Source organism: Physeter macrocephalus, chromosome 18 (genome assembly GCF_002837175.3).
Source record: "Physeter macrocephalus isolate SW-GA chromosome 18, ASM283717v5, whole genome shotgun sequence".
NCBI classification, from domain to species: domain Eukaryota; kingdom Metazoa; phylum Chordata; class Mammalia; order Artiodactyla; family Physeteridae; genus Physeter; species Physeter macrocephalus.
Window position 1 is genome coordinate 90969351 of NC_041231.1, and position 16064 is coordinate 90985414.

The 16064-nt window shown below is 36.1% G+C and overlaps 1 protein-coding gene across 1 annotated transcript in view; it reads left to right on the forward strand.

Moving 5' to 3' along the window:
• Positions 1 to 14328: 14328 nt before the first annotated feature.
• The window catches only part of PRL (prolactin), an 8253-nt gene continuing 6517 nt past the window's right edge, over positions 14329 to 16064 (forward strand). Inside the window, 1 exon segment of the mRNA XM_007116323.3 lies at positions 14329 to 14507. Within this exon segment, the coding sequence (XP_007116385.2) occupies positions 14352 to 14507 (156 nt within the window). The 5' untranslated portion in view covers positions 14329 to 14351.

Consider the following 16064-nt stretch of genomic DNA (forward strand, 5'->3'; position numbering starts at 1 on the left):
TCATATAAACATGTCAGAATGGTTGTTTCTGGGGAAAGGAAAAGAAGGGAGTGCAGAAGAGGATAAAAAAAGATGGATGGATGGATGGATGGATGGATGGATAGGTAGATAGATGAAAAAATAAAGGGAGTAGCTATGCATTGAGCAATAACGATGATGTATCATGAAATGAAGAGAATGAATAACTCCACCTTTGTATCTAACTAAGGTCCATTCACAAAAGGAAAGAAAAAAGAAAAGGAACTGCATTTTCTGAACATCACTTTTTTTTTCTCTTCTTTATTTTTCTGTTCTGGATAGCTAGGATTCACTTCCATACTAGTTTTATAACTTAAACTGATTGACAAGTTTTATGAAAGACCCATCAAACTACTGTTACAGTAATTCTTAGCAATTAAAATTGAAAGCATTAGGCAGAATATTTGCAGTGACCATTGTAGATGTAAAGTCAGGTTTTCAACGTCTACACATCCCTAAAACCAAATGAAAAGTAATTCACTGGGTTTTAAAAATTTGATTTGTACAGTGGTACAAATGATCTAATGATCTAGGCCAGAAGTTGACAAACTATAGCTTGCATACCAAGTCCAGCAGAGCAAGCTGTTTTTGTACAGCTCATGAGCTAAGAATATTATTTACATTTTAATATCATTTCATAAGTACCTACATAACATCCTTGATATTGCCTCTTGGCTAGCAAAGTCAAAAACATTTACTATCAAGCTCTTTAAGAAAAAGTTTGCCAACCCCTGATCTAGTCTGCAAAGACCAAAAAAATATTTCTGATATTCTTTCCTTTTCATGACTTGTATCACAGGTTATAAGAAAGAGTTATAGAAACAGTCTGGGGGGACAAAGGAAGAATCTTCATTGTCTGGCAACCCCTGAGTAGAATATGGGGAAATGTGCTGCTGGTTGTATAAAAATATTAATTAGATGGTAGATATCTAAGATCCTTTGCAGAATAATTTATGGAATAAACATAATATCAGCACTAAAGTATAATGATTACTGCAAATTATGTTTTCCAAGATGGATATGACAGAATTTTCCATTCCACACACTTTTCTTACAGTGACCTGTTGACATCCCTCCTATTGATAGACGGGGGTCTAGCCTGTCCCCTTGAATTTGTGCATGCTGGTGACCATGAAGGAAGTGATGCTGCATAACTTCTCAGGCTTGGGATGGTAGCTCTTGGAACCCAGCCTCCATGCTGTAAAGAAGCCCAGACCACATGAAGAGCCCATGAGAAGGTGTTTTGCTGGACAGCCCCAGCTGAAGTCCCTGCAGACAGCCAACATTAACCACCACATATCTGAGTGAGGAAGCTTTGGAGATGCCTGAACCCCAGCTACCACCTGCCTGCAACCTGCATGAAAGACCCTAAGCAAGAACCATCAGAAATAAGAAACTGATTGTAGTTGTTGAAAGCCACTAAACTGGGGGGGGATGGGTTTTTTTGCAACAATAGATAATCAGAACTATTTATCTTTTATGAAAGACTCAAAGAATATTCTTAACATTATTCGATATATCATGAAATCAGTCCGGTGCAGAGAGGTCACTGTTCCAGATGAGTTACCTGACCTATCTTATTTCATGATGCCTTGGCAGAACTGGATATAACTGGAAGTTGCTGGCAAGAATCAGGAACTATCATAAACCATGACAAATTGCATTCCTTAAATTTGGTACTAAAGTAACTATTTTATCACAATCATATAGGTACAGCCTCAGTAAGCTAGTAAAGGAGTCAGCTGTGTAATTCAAAACCCCGTTTTCATAATCAATGATTTATGCATAAGTCTATATAATTTCTTAACAATCACATACAATTTGGTCCACGGAATAAGCATTTTTTCATCCCAAATCTTGGAGTTTGCTCTGAAATAACCCTTTCTAAAAAATAAGGCTTAAGATGTAAACTTGTAATTTGGGATTGTAATTAAAGTAAAACAGTTTTAATGTCATTTTTTATGAACTGTGCTAAAATGTGTCAGTCAAAAGGGAGAATATATATAATAAAGTCTTTCATAACATTACAAAACATTTTTTTTTGGTTTTATGTTTGGGATGATAAAGTTTCCTATGCTTGGGATGACACTGAAGTAAACTACAAGAAAAGACTTCTGAGGTTTTGGGGGTTTTTTTGGACAAGGAAAAACCCATGACATTTTCACAAAGCCTTTGGTCTTAACCTTGGAAAGCTGGCTGCTTAGGATAAAGGCAGAGAAAATGAGCAAGAAAGCTCTAAAGGTGGGCTGCTATCATTAAATGCAAATATATTCATTAAGGAATTGGTCAAACAGGAAGGTATATTCCATTTTTAATGACTTTTTTAAATACGCAAATATTCTGCAGGTGTGCGTTTATAATTTAATTAACCTTTGAAGGAAGCAGTGGTTATCTGTGGAAATGGGCCTGGGTGCTAAGATGCTATCTAGACCTAAGTTTTCACCTTTTATTTTACATATATGTTATATAAAAATTTTAAATCCATCAAAAGCTGCCTTACTTCTACTTTCATACCCTTGACTTTTCTGCGGAGTCACTGAAAGCTCCAGCAGCACCATTTTTATGGAATTTTTATTTTGAGTTGTATTGCTAGAAATACTTCATATAATGGCAATGCTACACATAATTTTTTAAAGATACATTTTTCTAAAAACTTTAAAACACTGATAAGGAATTAAAATACATTTTGCACGTAATATATTTTTGTGGTACACAGTGCGACGATGACAATTATCTGAGTAATTCAGAACAGACACACATACACATCTATGGCTCGCCCCCTAAATACAGTGAGTAAAAGTGACTTACTGAATTTTTAAAGTTACAATATTCAAGTAACATTGATAAAATCTACCCATCAGTGTGCATGTTACAGGATTCTGATCAGAGCACTAAAAAAAAAACAGGTTTCACTCTTTTAATCATCATTGTTTAGGTCATCAAGGTATTTGAAAAGTAAAAATTATTAATGATTTCACTAACAGTTGCTTAGAGTCTACAAAGCCTACCAAACAATTTGATTGGCTGTTTTTAACTATCTAATTTGCTCATGTGCAAACAAAAATTTTAAAGGTTCTGAATGAAAATAAGATACAGATCTGGACAAGCAAATGCAACAAATTTAGTCAGCCCTCCATATCTGGGGATGCAGAACCTCCAGATTTGGAGGGTCAATTATATTACAACACCATTTGATATAGGGACTTGAGCATCTGTGGATCTTGTATCCAATGGGGTCCTGGAACCAATGCCCCCTGGATAAACCAAGGGACAACTGTACTTGTTGAAACTGCTTGAAAAAGTAACAGGAACAAACCTTCTGTCTTGATATTTGAGCTTAAAGTTCTCTTTAGATTGAATCATATGAATATTACTTCAGTTTTTAAACTTCATTTATGTAGACAGGAGTTTGGAAGACATAGTTATTTCACAGACTGATCTTCAAAAATGTTCTTAAATGATAAAATATGTGTTCCTATATACTTGATGTGACCTTAATGAGAAAGCTTTATATAAACCGAATTTGAAAACGTTCTCACAGTTTCATAGCTGTTTCCAATATACACGTGTATGATTTTCTATTTATCCAAATGAACATTATCCCTATTTTCAGGTGCAGCTGAAAGTACTGTCTAGCTCTTATTCTGCAGTTATTAACAGAAACTTACATTCATTTTCTTTATTTCTCTATGAAATGAATGCCCTGGAAGAAATACCCTATCTCTCATCTATTAAGTTAATTTATAAGGTCTGAGTACAAAATGGCCTGTAAAAGAGAGAACATTCAAATGCCAGATCACCTCCAAAGGTAATAATAATATTGCTTCTCTCAGTGGTCGACAGATAACCTTTTATTTTTTTTAAATCTACAAGAATTCTTTGACTTTCATTCTACTAATGATGTACAATTGACAAGTGAAAAAGTTAAATGAAGATTTTATGACATATGCAAGACACATATTAGTAAAAGAATTCTTAGAGACCAAAATGGCAGATAAACCAAAGACCAATTTGAAGAAGAAATAAAATTAATAGCTCTTCATCACTTATCTACATAACTCATCAAGAAATATTTCAACAAATGTATTGTTTTATAACATAATTTAGAATCATACTTAAATTCTCTTTGGCAGTGGCAACGCTTCCTTAAAGGCTCCAAAGCGTTTAAAACATGCTATTTCTCTCACCTCTCTCTTTGGGAACCCAATTACTGTGGCATTTTTCCTTGAAGTAATGTGTTTCTCAATTTGTCTTCAAGATCACATTCGTATCTCCTCACCAAGACTCACCATCAGCTGCATAAGAAGCTCAGTGGATACAAGTATGATTATAGAAAGCAAAAAGAAATATTAACGGTATGACAAAAAATCTGGAGCTCCAGTGCCAGTTCTGTCAATAATTACACATGTTCAACACCTGTAAAATGAGGTATTTAGTTAAATTTACTCTGTGGTTCCTCTGATCTCAAATACTATGTTTTAGGGCTTCCCTGGTGGCGCAGTGGTTGAGAGTCCGCCTGCCGATGCAGGGGACACGGGTTCGTGCCCCGGTCCGGGAGGATCCCACATGCCGCGAAGTGGCTGGGCCCGTGAGCCATGGCTGCTTGAGTCTGCGCGCAATGGGAGAGGCCACAGCAGTGAGAGGCCCGAGTACAAAAAAAAAAAAAAAAAAAAAAATACTATGATTTAGACAAATTAGAGATTGTTCAGAAGTTGCCCTTCAGGATGATTAATCTTCCTAATGGATAAACAGATTGAAGCTGAAATGGGCATAATCAGGAGAAAATGGAAGAGAAGCTATTATAAATATTCAGGCCAAGATAACCTAGAGAGAGGAGAAAAGAAAATTTTATGGATGCTAGAGAGGCAGAATAATTGCAACATACCATACCAACTGGTTGAGTGTGAGTCAAGGGAGACAAAAGAAAAGGAAACAAACACAGCTCTGAGAGGTTAAGTGTGGGTGACTGAGAAGAGAGTAGGTTAAGAGAAAAGATGAGTAGTTAAAGATTTTCTTTTAATAAGTCAGCATATCTTGGTTGAAGACATATAGGTTGAAATGTCTAGCAAGTAGATGACAGCTCAGAAGAGAGTCATGGAAAGAAAAATAGAGTTTGGATCATCTTTATGGATATGACAGGTAAAGTCCTGACACTGAATATGACAGCCAATGGGGAGAATGAGGGTTGAATGCCAGAAAAAGGTTTGACATTGAAAAGGACTCAGGGAGTTATTTAGATTCAGCAGTTAAATAATCACTGGTGACTAGTAAGGGAAAACAAAACAAAACAAACTGAACTACTTATATATTCTTAGTGCCCTGTGTTCTAACTTTTAGGAAATTGTTACATTTTCATTACGGCCAAGTATAATGTCATTTATTGTAGATGTTTCAGAGTTGTTTGAAATACACACATACATATCATCTCCTACTCCTAAGTCTTTGTTAACTTCCCCTAGCACTTTCTTAGTATATGCTTTCTGTTTTGGATCCTATTATTAAATGCATAAAGATCGTTGATAGCCTTGTCTGCACTGTTGATTGCATACAACAATATCACAAAGGATGGCCTTTTGCTTTAACACTTTTTGCCTTACATTTAAACTTGCCTATTAGTAACTTTACTAATCCAGCAATTTTATTTTTTTATTTTTATTTTTTTGTGGATTAAACAGAAGTTTAATATAAAGAATTATCAGGCTACGATAAAAGAATAAGGAGTTTGGGACTGACATGTACACACTGCTATATTTAAAATAGATAACCAACCAGACCTACTGTAGAGCCCAGGGAACGCTGTCCAGCAATTTTAAATAATTTGCTTGCTGTGGGTTTTTTTATACTTACACTTTAACTTTTCTTAGCCACTTCATTAGATCTCAACATTAGCTTTCTCAACATTGGAGCTACTGACATTTTGGATGCCATACCAGTTTGGTTTGGGGGCTTTTCGTGTGTTGTAGGTTATTTAGCAGCACCTCTGGCCTCTACCCAGTAGAGCATGCCAGGAGCACTGCCCTCTTCAGTTATAACAATCAGAAATGTCTTCAGACATTGGGAAATGTCCTCTTGTGGGGGGGGCTCAAAATCAACCGCTAACTCTTTGTCCTTTGAAAACAACTGTTTCGGATATATCACTTACTTTGTTTTAGAAATACCATCTATTGGGATTTGCCACTTTTAAAGAAATTAAGTCTTTTTTTTTCTTTAATGAGTAAACTTATCCCATAATGTGTTTGATGTTTGATTCTATTCTGATCTCTAATTTTATATTTTTTGTTGCTTATGTTTCCTTTGTTTTCTATCTTTTGATAAATGGAAAATACATTTTGTGTGTGCTTTTGAGTGTGTGTGTGATATTTCCTTTCATCTGAGAAGCTAAAAGGTTTATAATCTGTTCTCCATTTTCCAGTGGTTGTGATGATAACTTTGCACCATCTATTGACATCTTTCTTTTTTAAAAATCACCTTGACTATATCTGTTGATTCCCTGCACTGAACCATGAAAAAATTAACATGCTCATACTTCCTTCCATCTTTGACCGACAGGCAATTTTGCTAGTTTTTTTTAAAGCTTATTTTGTTGCTCATTTTATTAGAATTAGGGAGAGTCAAGATTGTGTGGTATCCTTCTCTCAGAAATCCCCATCAGCACCTTGTACCTTTACTTCCCCCTTGTAGTTTAAAAATATATATATATATAATATATATACTAGTATATATACTAGTACATATCTACCTATCATCTATTTACATAGAGATAAATAGATAGGGAGAGAGTATAAAGTATGTATATACAGATAAACATACTTTATATAGGTATATAAATATGTGTATATAAATATATACATATATAAATGTGTGTATATATATACATACACATATATATTTCTTTGGGTCAATAGAGCATTCCATCAAAGAATTCATTCTTATTTATATTTCAACCCCAAATGATCAAAAAAAGCTTTGCAAACAATTGTCGCTTCAGTTAATCCCTGAATATCAAAGCATGTATTACACTAGCAAGACATGCTGCATTTAGTGAATAAGACAAAAAGATAGAGACAGGTCACAGCTAAGATACTGTAGACAAATTTTAATAGAAAAATGTATTAGAGGATGATGGGGGGTGCAGACTGAAACTGGAGGATATTATTTCCTGTGAAGAACCAACCCTATTTCCCAATCCGAATTCTTTCAATATATTGAAAAAGATGAACAGTGGAGAAAGGCAGGGGTGATAGCACATCAACACATGTACGGCTCTATGAGTTATTACAATATAAAAATACTTCTCTTGAGATCAGCACAGATTTGTTGCCGTGTCTTCCCACACGTCCTGACTCCTCTTCAAGGTTTCAGCCCCTCCTCTGGGACCCCCATTGTCTCACCACAATGGAACAATTAAAGAATTGAAGCCTGTCAGTTCAGGGAGCCTCAAGGACCCTGGTCTATCGCTATAGGTTTCTGTTCTGCTTGGTGGTGCCCATGCTAATTATAAAATTTAAAATTATCCCTGGAAGAAGACATGGCTCAGAGTCCCATTTCCTATTAGATAATATCTCTCTCCCTCTCTCACTGGAAGTGGGCATGCTTCAGATCCACTTCCCATTAGACAAGGAATACACACATACATACAAACACACACACACGCACATATCGAAATACGAAGAAACTTTCATGAGGTTAAGTTATTATCCACCCCACTTAGCATTAGCATACAGCCAAATATTTGACACTTTTACTTGAAAAAATGTAATCTCAAGGAGAGAATCTGTGAAGTCTCTAGACACATCGTCCTTGGATCTGGCATTGTCTTATATCAGGCATTAAAACTTGTCCAAAGGTACAGATGGTTCAAAACAAACATGAGATAAGAAACTCATAGAATAAGCTAACACAAAGAATTCATGGAACTATATCAGAGGATATGAATATCCTGTCAGTGAAAAAAAGAAAAAGAAAAAAGGAATTACAGGGGAAATTTCCAAATGCTTACACTATTGCTTTCTTATTTAAGGAGCAAATGCCCTCAAGACACTGTTGACAGATTAAGAACTTGGGTTCTGGAGTTATTTAGGGAAGTTGATGATTTGCAAAGCCCTAGCAAAGAGATAAGCATTGAACTTTGGAGGAAAAAATGTATGTCTTAATACAAATGGAGTTAATGTAAATAATAGGATGTAATCAAATCATTACTTTTGTTTATCCTGAAAACAGTGTAATTCAAGAAAGCCCCATTGTGATTCATCTTGTCTCCAATGTACCCTTTACATTTTCTGATATTTTATATCAAAAACAACACAGGGAACTCTACTCAATACTCTGTAATGGTCTATATGGGAAAAGAACCTAAAAAAGAGTGGATATATGTATATGTATAACTGATTCACTTTGCTGTACACCTGAAACACAACACTGTAAATCAACTATACTCCAATAAAAATTTTAAAAACAAACAAACAAAAAACACATATCCTAGGAATTCCCTGGGTCCGGTGGTTAGGAGGCCGCGCTTCCAATGCAGGGGGCTCGGGTTCAATCCCTGATCAGGCAACTAAGATTCCACAAGCCTGGGGGCACAGCCAAAACAAACAAAAAAACACGATACATATCCTATGCGATTTTTTTTTTTTTTTTTTTTTAGGTAAGAAGTGGATTTATTTAGAGAGAAACACACTCCACAGAGTGTGGGCCATCTCAGAAGGCGAGAGGCCCCAAAATATGGGGTGGTTAGTTTTTATGGGCTGGGTAATTTCATAGGCTAAGGAGTGGGAGGATTATTCCAACTACTTTGGAGAAGGGGCAGAGCTTTCCAGGAATTGGGCCACCGCCCCTTTTGGCCTTTTATGGTTGGCCTCAGAACTGTCATGGCATCGGTGGGTGTGTCATTTAGCATGCTAATGTATTACAATGAGCATATTCCAGATTCAACTTCCTATCTGATCTTTTAGTCCAAGTTTTGGAATTTTTAAATCCATAAACACTATGCCTTTAGTCATTTGCAGATTTCACTTTATTAAATACCATCACTCCACATATAACTGAAAACATACAGAACAAATATAGCAAAACAGAAACAGACTCACAGATACAGAGAATAAACTAGTGGTTACCAGAGGGGAGGGGGTGGGGGGAGGAGCCAAATAGGTGAAGGGGATTCAGAGGTACAAACTCAGACTATTATTTATTTCAGTTATAAAATAAATAAGTCACAGGGATGTAATGTACAGCACAGGGAATATAGCCAATAATATTATAATAACTTTGTATGGAGCATAACTTAAAAAATGTCTAATCAACTATGTTGTACACCTAAAACTAATTTTGTAAGTCAACTGTACTTCAATCAAAATATAATAAAAATAAAAAGACAATTCATTACTAATGTAAGTTGAAACATCCTTGTGATCCATGTATTCAGATTTTTAAACCTCTTAATTTCTTTTGCCCTTTAATATTCCCTACTATATCCTGCAGTAGACACCTTTCAAGTTATGTGAATTATTTTAACTATTTTTGCATCATTAAGGACAGAAGAAAAAAATAATATTATTCCAAACTTAAAAATAGATGACCAAAAGAAAATATAAAGAACATACAAGCTCAGTTTCTAATTAGGAATGAAATCCAACTTGATGTCACTTAGTATTAAAAATTAGAGTCATTTAGAAAGGATGACTAATTTGTTTGTTAGTTTCAGGTACTAAAAATATCATGGAGCATTTAACATCATTTGAGCTATTTATTCAGCTACTTGACAGAAATCAATCAGCAGGTTTAATTCTAAACCCTCAGACCGAAAATGGCAAAGAATGAATTTTTGTAAATATTGAGAAACAGACAAGTCCATTCTTAGTGAACCTCTTGACTGCTCTAAAGTAAGGGCAGGTTTTCATAAAGAGAAAAATTTGCAAAAGAACGCGTACAAACATTAAGGTGGGAAGGGGCTCACACTACAGGAAAGAAAAATAAGACAACTATGACTTTTTACATACAGTATGCCTTTTGCGTTATTTAGATACTGCAATATCCCTTTAGCAGGAAACATGGGTCTGTGAAGCAGCAAGAAAGCACACAAGAAATTTTACGGAGAAACACGTTCCTCTTTGGAGTCAAATAAATCAATTGGCCTCCACTGAATAAACACAACTGGGGTTTTCTTAGATTACTCTCTTCCTGGCTATCTACAAAAGTTGCAACACCTTTAAATTTTAAGATTAAGTTGTCAGTTCTTATGGCAGATTTTCCTACCCTTAAGTTTCCAGGAGAGGAGGGAAAGGTAGGGCAGCGTTAATTTCTCTACCACATGGCACTGCTCTCTTAATAATTCAGACTTTCACTGTCCGGGGGGAAAAAATGGATACCGAGTATGAGCGTATGGAATCCTGACCCAGCTTTAGGTTGATAGAGCCTATATATCATCATACTTGATTCATGTGACTCAAAATCTAATATTGCCTAACCTAAGGCAATTAGGAAGATAGTTTTTAAGTGACGTTAGTCTTTGTGGAGATTTCTAAGTCCCCATAAGAGCACTTAGATAATTGCTAAAGCATAAATACGGCAGGAGCAACTATAGAAAAAGTAATGCCATAGAAAGACATTATTTTTTTTTAATTACCTCACCTGTCAATTTACTATGAGAGACATATGGTAAAATTGAAACTAAAGGTCACAGGCTGTTTTAGATGCATGGACTTAAAAATTAGAGAATGTCGTCAACAACTTAGTTCGTATTCATGACAATCATTTCATTCAGGAAATCTCTAAAAGGCAAGTGGAACTTTTGAGCCCATGAAAGATGAATTTTTGTCACCTTGGCTCCAGAGTAGCTCGAGGTCAGAGAAATAAAGCCACCATAAGTTAGTAAGAGTTTGTCCACCCCTATCCTTGAAAGTGGACATGACTGTCTAGAATTTTGTTTTACTGCATTATATACCAGGGTGTGTGTGTGTGTGTGTGTGTGTGTGTGTGTGTGTGTGTGTGTGTGTGTGTGTTTGCCCTTGAAAATCACTGTGTCACTTCCCCGGAATAAACCCCCTAAGGTCGGGGTGACCTTTTTCTTCATCTTAGAAGAGGGGGCAACGTGTGTTAAAGGATTCATTTTCCAGCCTTCTTCACATTCCTCCTGATTCCTCTTGAAACGACAATCCTTTCAGCATCTAACTTGACTAATTACTTCTTCTATATCCTTGACATTTAATATCTCCAATCCTCTGTTTTTCAATCTGTAAACTGGGGACGAAAATATAACTTTACTTAAATGTTAAAATCAAAAGAGATAAATGAAAATGTACACTTTAGCACAGAGGTATGTCATTTTTAAAAGGAAAAAACAGCATGTGTAAAAATCAAGAAAAAATGAGGGAAATGTATTGAGTATAACAGGAACTGAAAATCTTACTCATCCTTATTCTATATTTCTTGGTATTTAGTGTGTAAGTTTTGAAATTTTGACTTTACCCAGCAATTCTGAATGAAAAAAAAAATAACCTTTGATAATACATGTGACACCTTAGTGAAAGATAATGCTATATTCAAGAAACTGCAGAGAAATAAAGGTAAATGTTAAAGTAAATGACTGCTATAATTTTTCAGGTCCTCTAACCCAAACTAGTCTCCAGATCTCACCTTCATTATCTCTCTCATTTCCTTTTGGTGTAATTAATCAAAATCCTTCCTAGATGTTCATTTCTGGCCAGTATGTCTTCCTGAATATGAATAAGAAATAGAATACCATTTGATGTTTGACATTATGGGGGTAATCTTGATGACGGAAATAGATGACTGGCAAAAGGGAAGGGAATGCCTGATTAAATATATTCATGAAGATGTCAAAGGCTTATAAAGCCAATATCTGGGAAAGAGAAAGCTGTAGGACTACCAGATCTTCTCTGGTGAAGTGTGTTTTTCGAAATCATCACCACCATGGACAACAAAGGTTCATCACAGAAAGGTATGTGCAGCAACTCATGGAGCTGCTAGCTTTATCAACACTCCTGTGGCGGTATTAATTTGAAATTGTAGCTAATATTCTCTTAGTCAGAGGTTTCAGGATTACGGAGCTTAGAAGAGCTATCTAATCACTACTCTAGAAATCAATTGTATAAGGGACTAGGACAGTGGTTCCCAAATGGGGGAATGTCTTCCAGAGACATTTGGTTAATGTCTGGAGATGTTTCTGGTTGTCTTAATTCGGGGCAGGGGCGCTACTGGTCTCTAGTGGGTAGAGGTCAGAGATGTTGCTAAATATACTACAATACACAGGACAGCCCCCAGAACAAGGAATTATCCAGCTCAAAATGTCAATCAGCCAAAGGTGAGAAACCCTGGACTGGACTAAGACCAAAAGTGTCTCTGAGTCCAAGTCATCACAACTCCAGAAGGTAGAAACAAACATTTTCCAGTTCCTAGGCCTCTTATGTGGTTTGGCCAAGATGAGTCAGCCTGATGAAACTTTTAACTCTGAAGCCATAATATAGACAATGATAGCAGAGTTGTCTCCTACAATACTTTGTCAACTGGGTTTAAGCCAAATGACATTGTAAAAGAAAAAACAGGCTAGTAAAAACTAATCGCCTTTACTTTCTTGGTTGACATTTGCAAGAAAAAGAAATTGCAAGACAAGGAAATTAGTAACAAAATTTATTTCAAGAAACAACAAAAACATTTATCTCTTTTATCTCATCTTAGACTATGAAAATCCTTCAGATGATAAAGGTACAGACAAATGTAGTCAGAGTTAAAGAATATCTATCCAGTTATGAATTTCCTGGAACCAATACTAATCCAATGCCTCTACCTGCAAAGCACTTTTTATTTACACTTGTAGATAAAACATCTAATCAGCTATGTTACATGACTGTAATGTACCTAAAATAAACTCTTAGGAAACATGTTTTTGAAAAATTAAAAGTCTGTTACATGAATCATCTCACAAGATTAATATTTTTTATTTTGCAGCTAAAAGGTTGTTTAGCTACATTCTGTACTAAATATTCTTTTATATATTTTCAGGTATTTGGGGTTAGGTATTTTTTCACCATAAATCTTTAGCACTTGCCTAGTTTTATCTTGGACACTTCCAGTTACATTTATTGAAGATTCCATAGCAAATGAGTTTTCTGATAAACACATTTTTATATTTTATATTCTTTATATTCTTTTGGAGCAGTTTGAAGTTAAAAGTGATTTTAATATATTGTTTCTTTCCTTTTGGAAGTGTAAATTATTGATATGTTAGTGGTTCTTATTTGTCCATCTTCTGAGATAGGAAATTGGTGACTAAATCATCTCTGATAATTGTCAAATATTTTAAAAGTGAGTGTTTTATAGATAGAGTCGAACAAATGGATAAAATCAACTTTCTAGGTTCACTATTGCCATGCAATCAAAGTATTTTTCTCTACTAGTAATGGCAATGACTTCTGCTAACTCTGAGTCATCACAGCTACCAATGTGGTCCCTGTTACACACACACAGACCGAGAGCCCACACGCGTGTGTGATGTGACATGAGGAAGTGAAAAGATGACAGTATTGGCACCCAGCCGCCTCCATCTGCTAATAATGGGACTTGGGGAAGATTACTGACCCTCTCTAAGTTTTCTTGTTTCATTAACATAATTTGAAGAAAATGAAAGTCAAGGCTATTTCACAGGGTTATTGTGAAACACAAATTTTAAAAAATTTTTAAAGCTTTGGGCAAAGTATCAAGGAAATGCATGGAGTGATTGAGGTGAGTTAGCAGATCCAGGCTACAGTATCCTTTTTATCTTAGAATTCTCTTTGTACTCAATATTAGCAATCAGTCGGTCATGTGTTTATTATTATCAGGCCCGACAGTAAACCAGAAAGATCAACTGTGCTATTCTTGCCATTTCAGAGTCTAGAATGCAAGCATTCGTCAACATAGAGTTAAAAAAAATTACAAACTCCTAGAGAGCCTGGTTGCTGAGAATCTGCAGAAAGTTCCAAGACATTAAACTATCTTAAGAGAATGACCTAAACACTCCGGCTCAGAATTAATTTCAGCTCCAAATGTTTGCAAAGCACGGAAGCACTTCTGGGAGCAATACAAAAATGCAGGGAGTAACCTACTTCTCAAACTACCTATCTGTGCAAATAGGATTATACATCTAAATTTACACGGTGGAAGGTGTTGATTCTTTCCCACCCCAGCTATTTCAGTACCAAATCATGCAGAGGGCAATGGGGAGAGATAAGGCTTCCCTTGACAGGAGGGCTTTTGATAACCTCAGGTGAATAGATCAGCTCAGAGTGGCTCACTGTTTTATTTAAGCAGGGTCACTCCTGCTCCTGCTGTTGCTGATGTCAAATCTGCTCTTGTGCAAGAGCGTGGCCTCCCTTCCCATCTGTCCCAGCGGGGCTGTCAACTGCCAGGTGTCCCTTCGAGACCTGTTTGACCGCGCAGTCATCCTGTCCCACTACATCCATAACCTCTCCTCGGAAATGTTCAACGAATTTGTAAGTACTGCACTTCATGCTTCTTTCCAGAAAGAACCTTCACGTAAGTGACTGGGCTAAACCACACTTGAAACAAGCAAGCTGCACCAGCCAAATTTCAAATAATACACTTTCTAGGTGAAAGAAGGCATCAGCTCATAAGATGTAGAAGAAAGGGTCAGTTTCATGAAATCTCAAAGATTCTTAAAGAGTGTAATAATTTTTTTTCAATTTCCTTTACTTCATTTTATTTTTTTAATTTCCAAAATAAACTTTAAAGCACCTACATTAGTCAGCTTGGAGTGCCATAACAGAATACCATAGACTAGGTGGATTAAACAGCAGAAATTTATTTCCTCACAGTTCTGGGGGCTGGAAGTCCCAGATCAGGGTGCCAGCACGGTCAGGTTCTTGTAAGGGCTCTCTCTTCCCTATCTGGCTCCTCCATGTGTCCTCACATGGTAAGCGGGGGAGAAAGAGACAGAGATACAGAGAAAACAAGAAAACTCTCTTACAAAGACACTAATCACATTGGATCAGGGTTCTAGCCTATGAGCTCATTTAACCTTAATTACCTTCATAAAGGTCCTTCTCCAAACACAGTACATTGAGGGTTGGGGCTTCAACACAGGAATCTGTGTTGAAGAGAGACACAAACCTTCAGTCCATAACAGCACCTGACCTAAAGCACTTTTAGGTGGGGCTGAGGAAAAGGAAGTATGTTGACTTGTTTGTCCTTAAGTGTCTCTCTGGGCATTCTTCACCTAGCATACAGTAGATACCCGATAAATGAGAACTGCACTGCAGTGAATTAGGTGGATTGAACACGGTAAATGAAGCTGAATCCATGTCAGGAAAACAAATAATGATAGTTTTTTAAATGCTACAAATTATTGTTCTAAGATTTGCAGTGAATAGGTTTAGAACCAACTAGAAGGGTTGGTTTAGAACCGGAAACAATTATTCTCTTTCCGATGAAGGTACTTTGAAAGTTGTACGTTAACTCCTTTAGGACAATCAAGGAGCACATAGTAGAGCAAACAGCTGATAAAAAACGGTATTCAATGTTTGTATTAAATTCATGTAGTTCTTTTTACTAACCAGTTTCTCTTTCATTCTCCATTTTTAACTGGCCACCTTTTTTCCAAATCTTACAAATAATCCCTTTAAATGTTCACAAGTTTTACTAAAGATTAGTTTTTCTCTATCAATGTGTTAGCTAGTTTTTTCTATTCTTATTCTCAGTCCATTGCTTAGTATTTCCTAGAATTTTATGCCACGTTTTTCTGACTTACCATTTTGTCACCATCAACAAAAGTGTAGTCTGCATCTATGATGAACGCTAAGCTATAGGCATGTGGATTCAGAGATTAGTCAAAGAAAAGTTATCGTTTTATAACTCCTATTAAGGAAGTATATTGGTTCTGACCCACAGTGAACAAGAGATTAAATGGCTAAATACAGGTACATATGCACTATATTTGGTTCAAATACTTTTTTTTTTTTTTTTTTTTTGTGGTATGCGGGCCTCCCTCTGTTGTGGCCTCTCCCGTTGCGGAGCACAGGCTCCGGACGCGC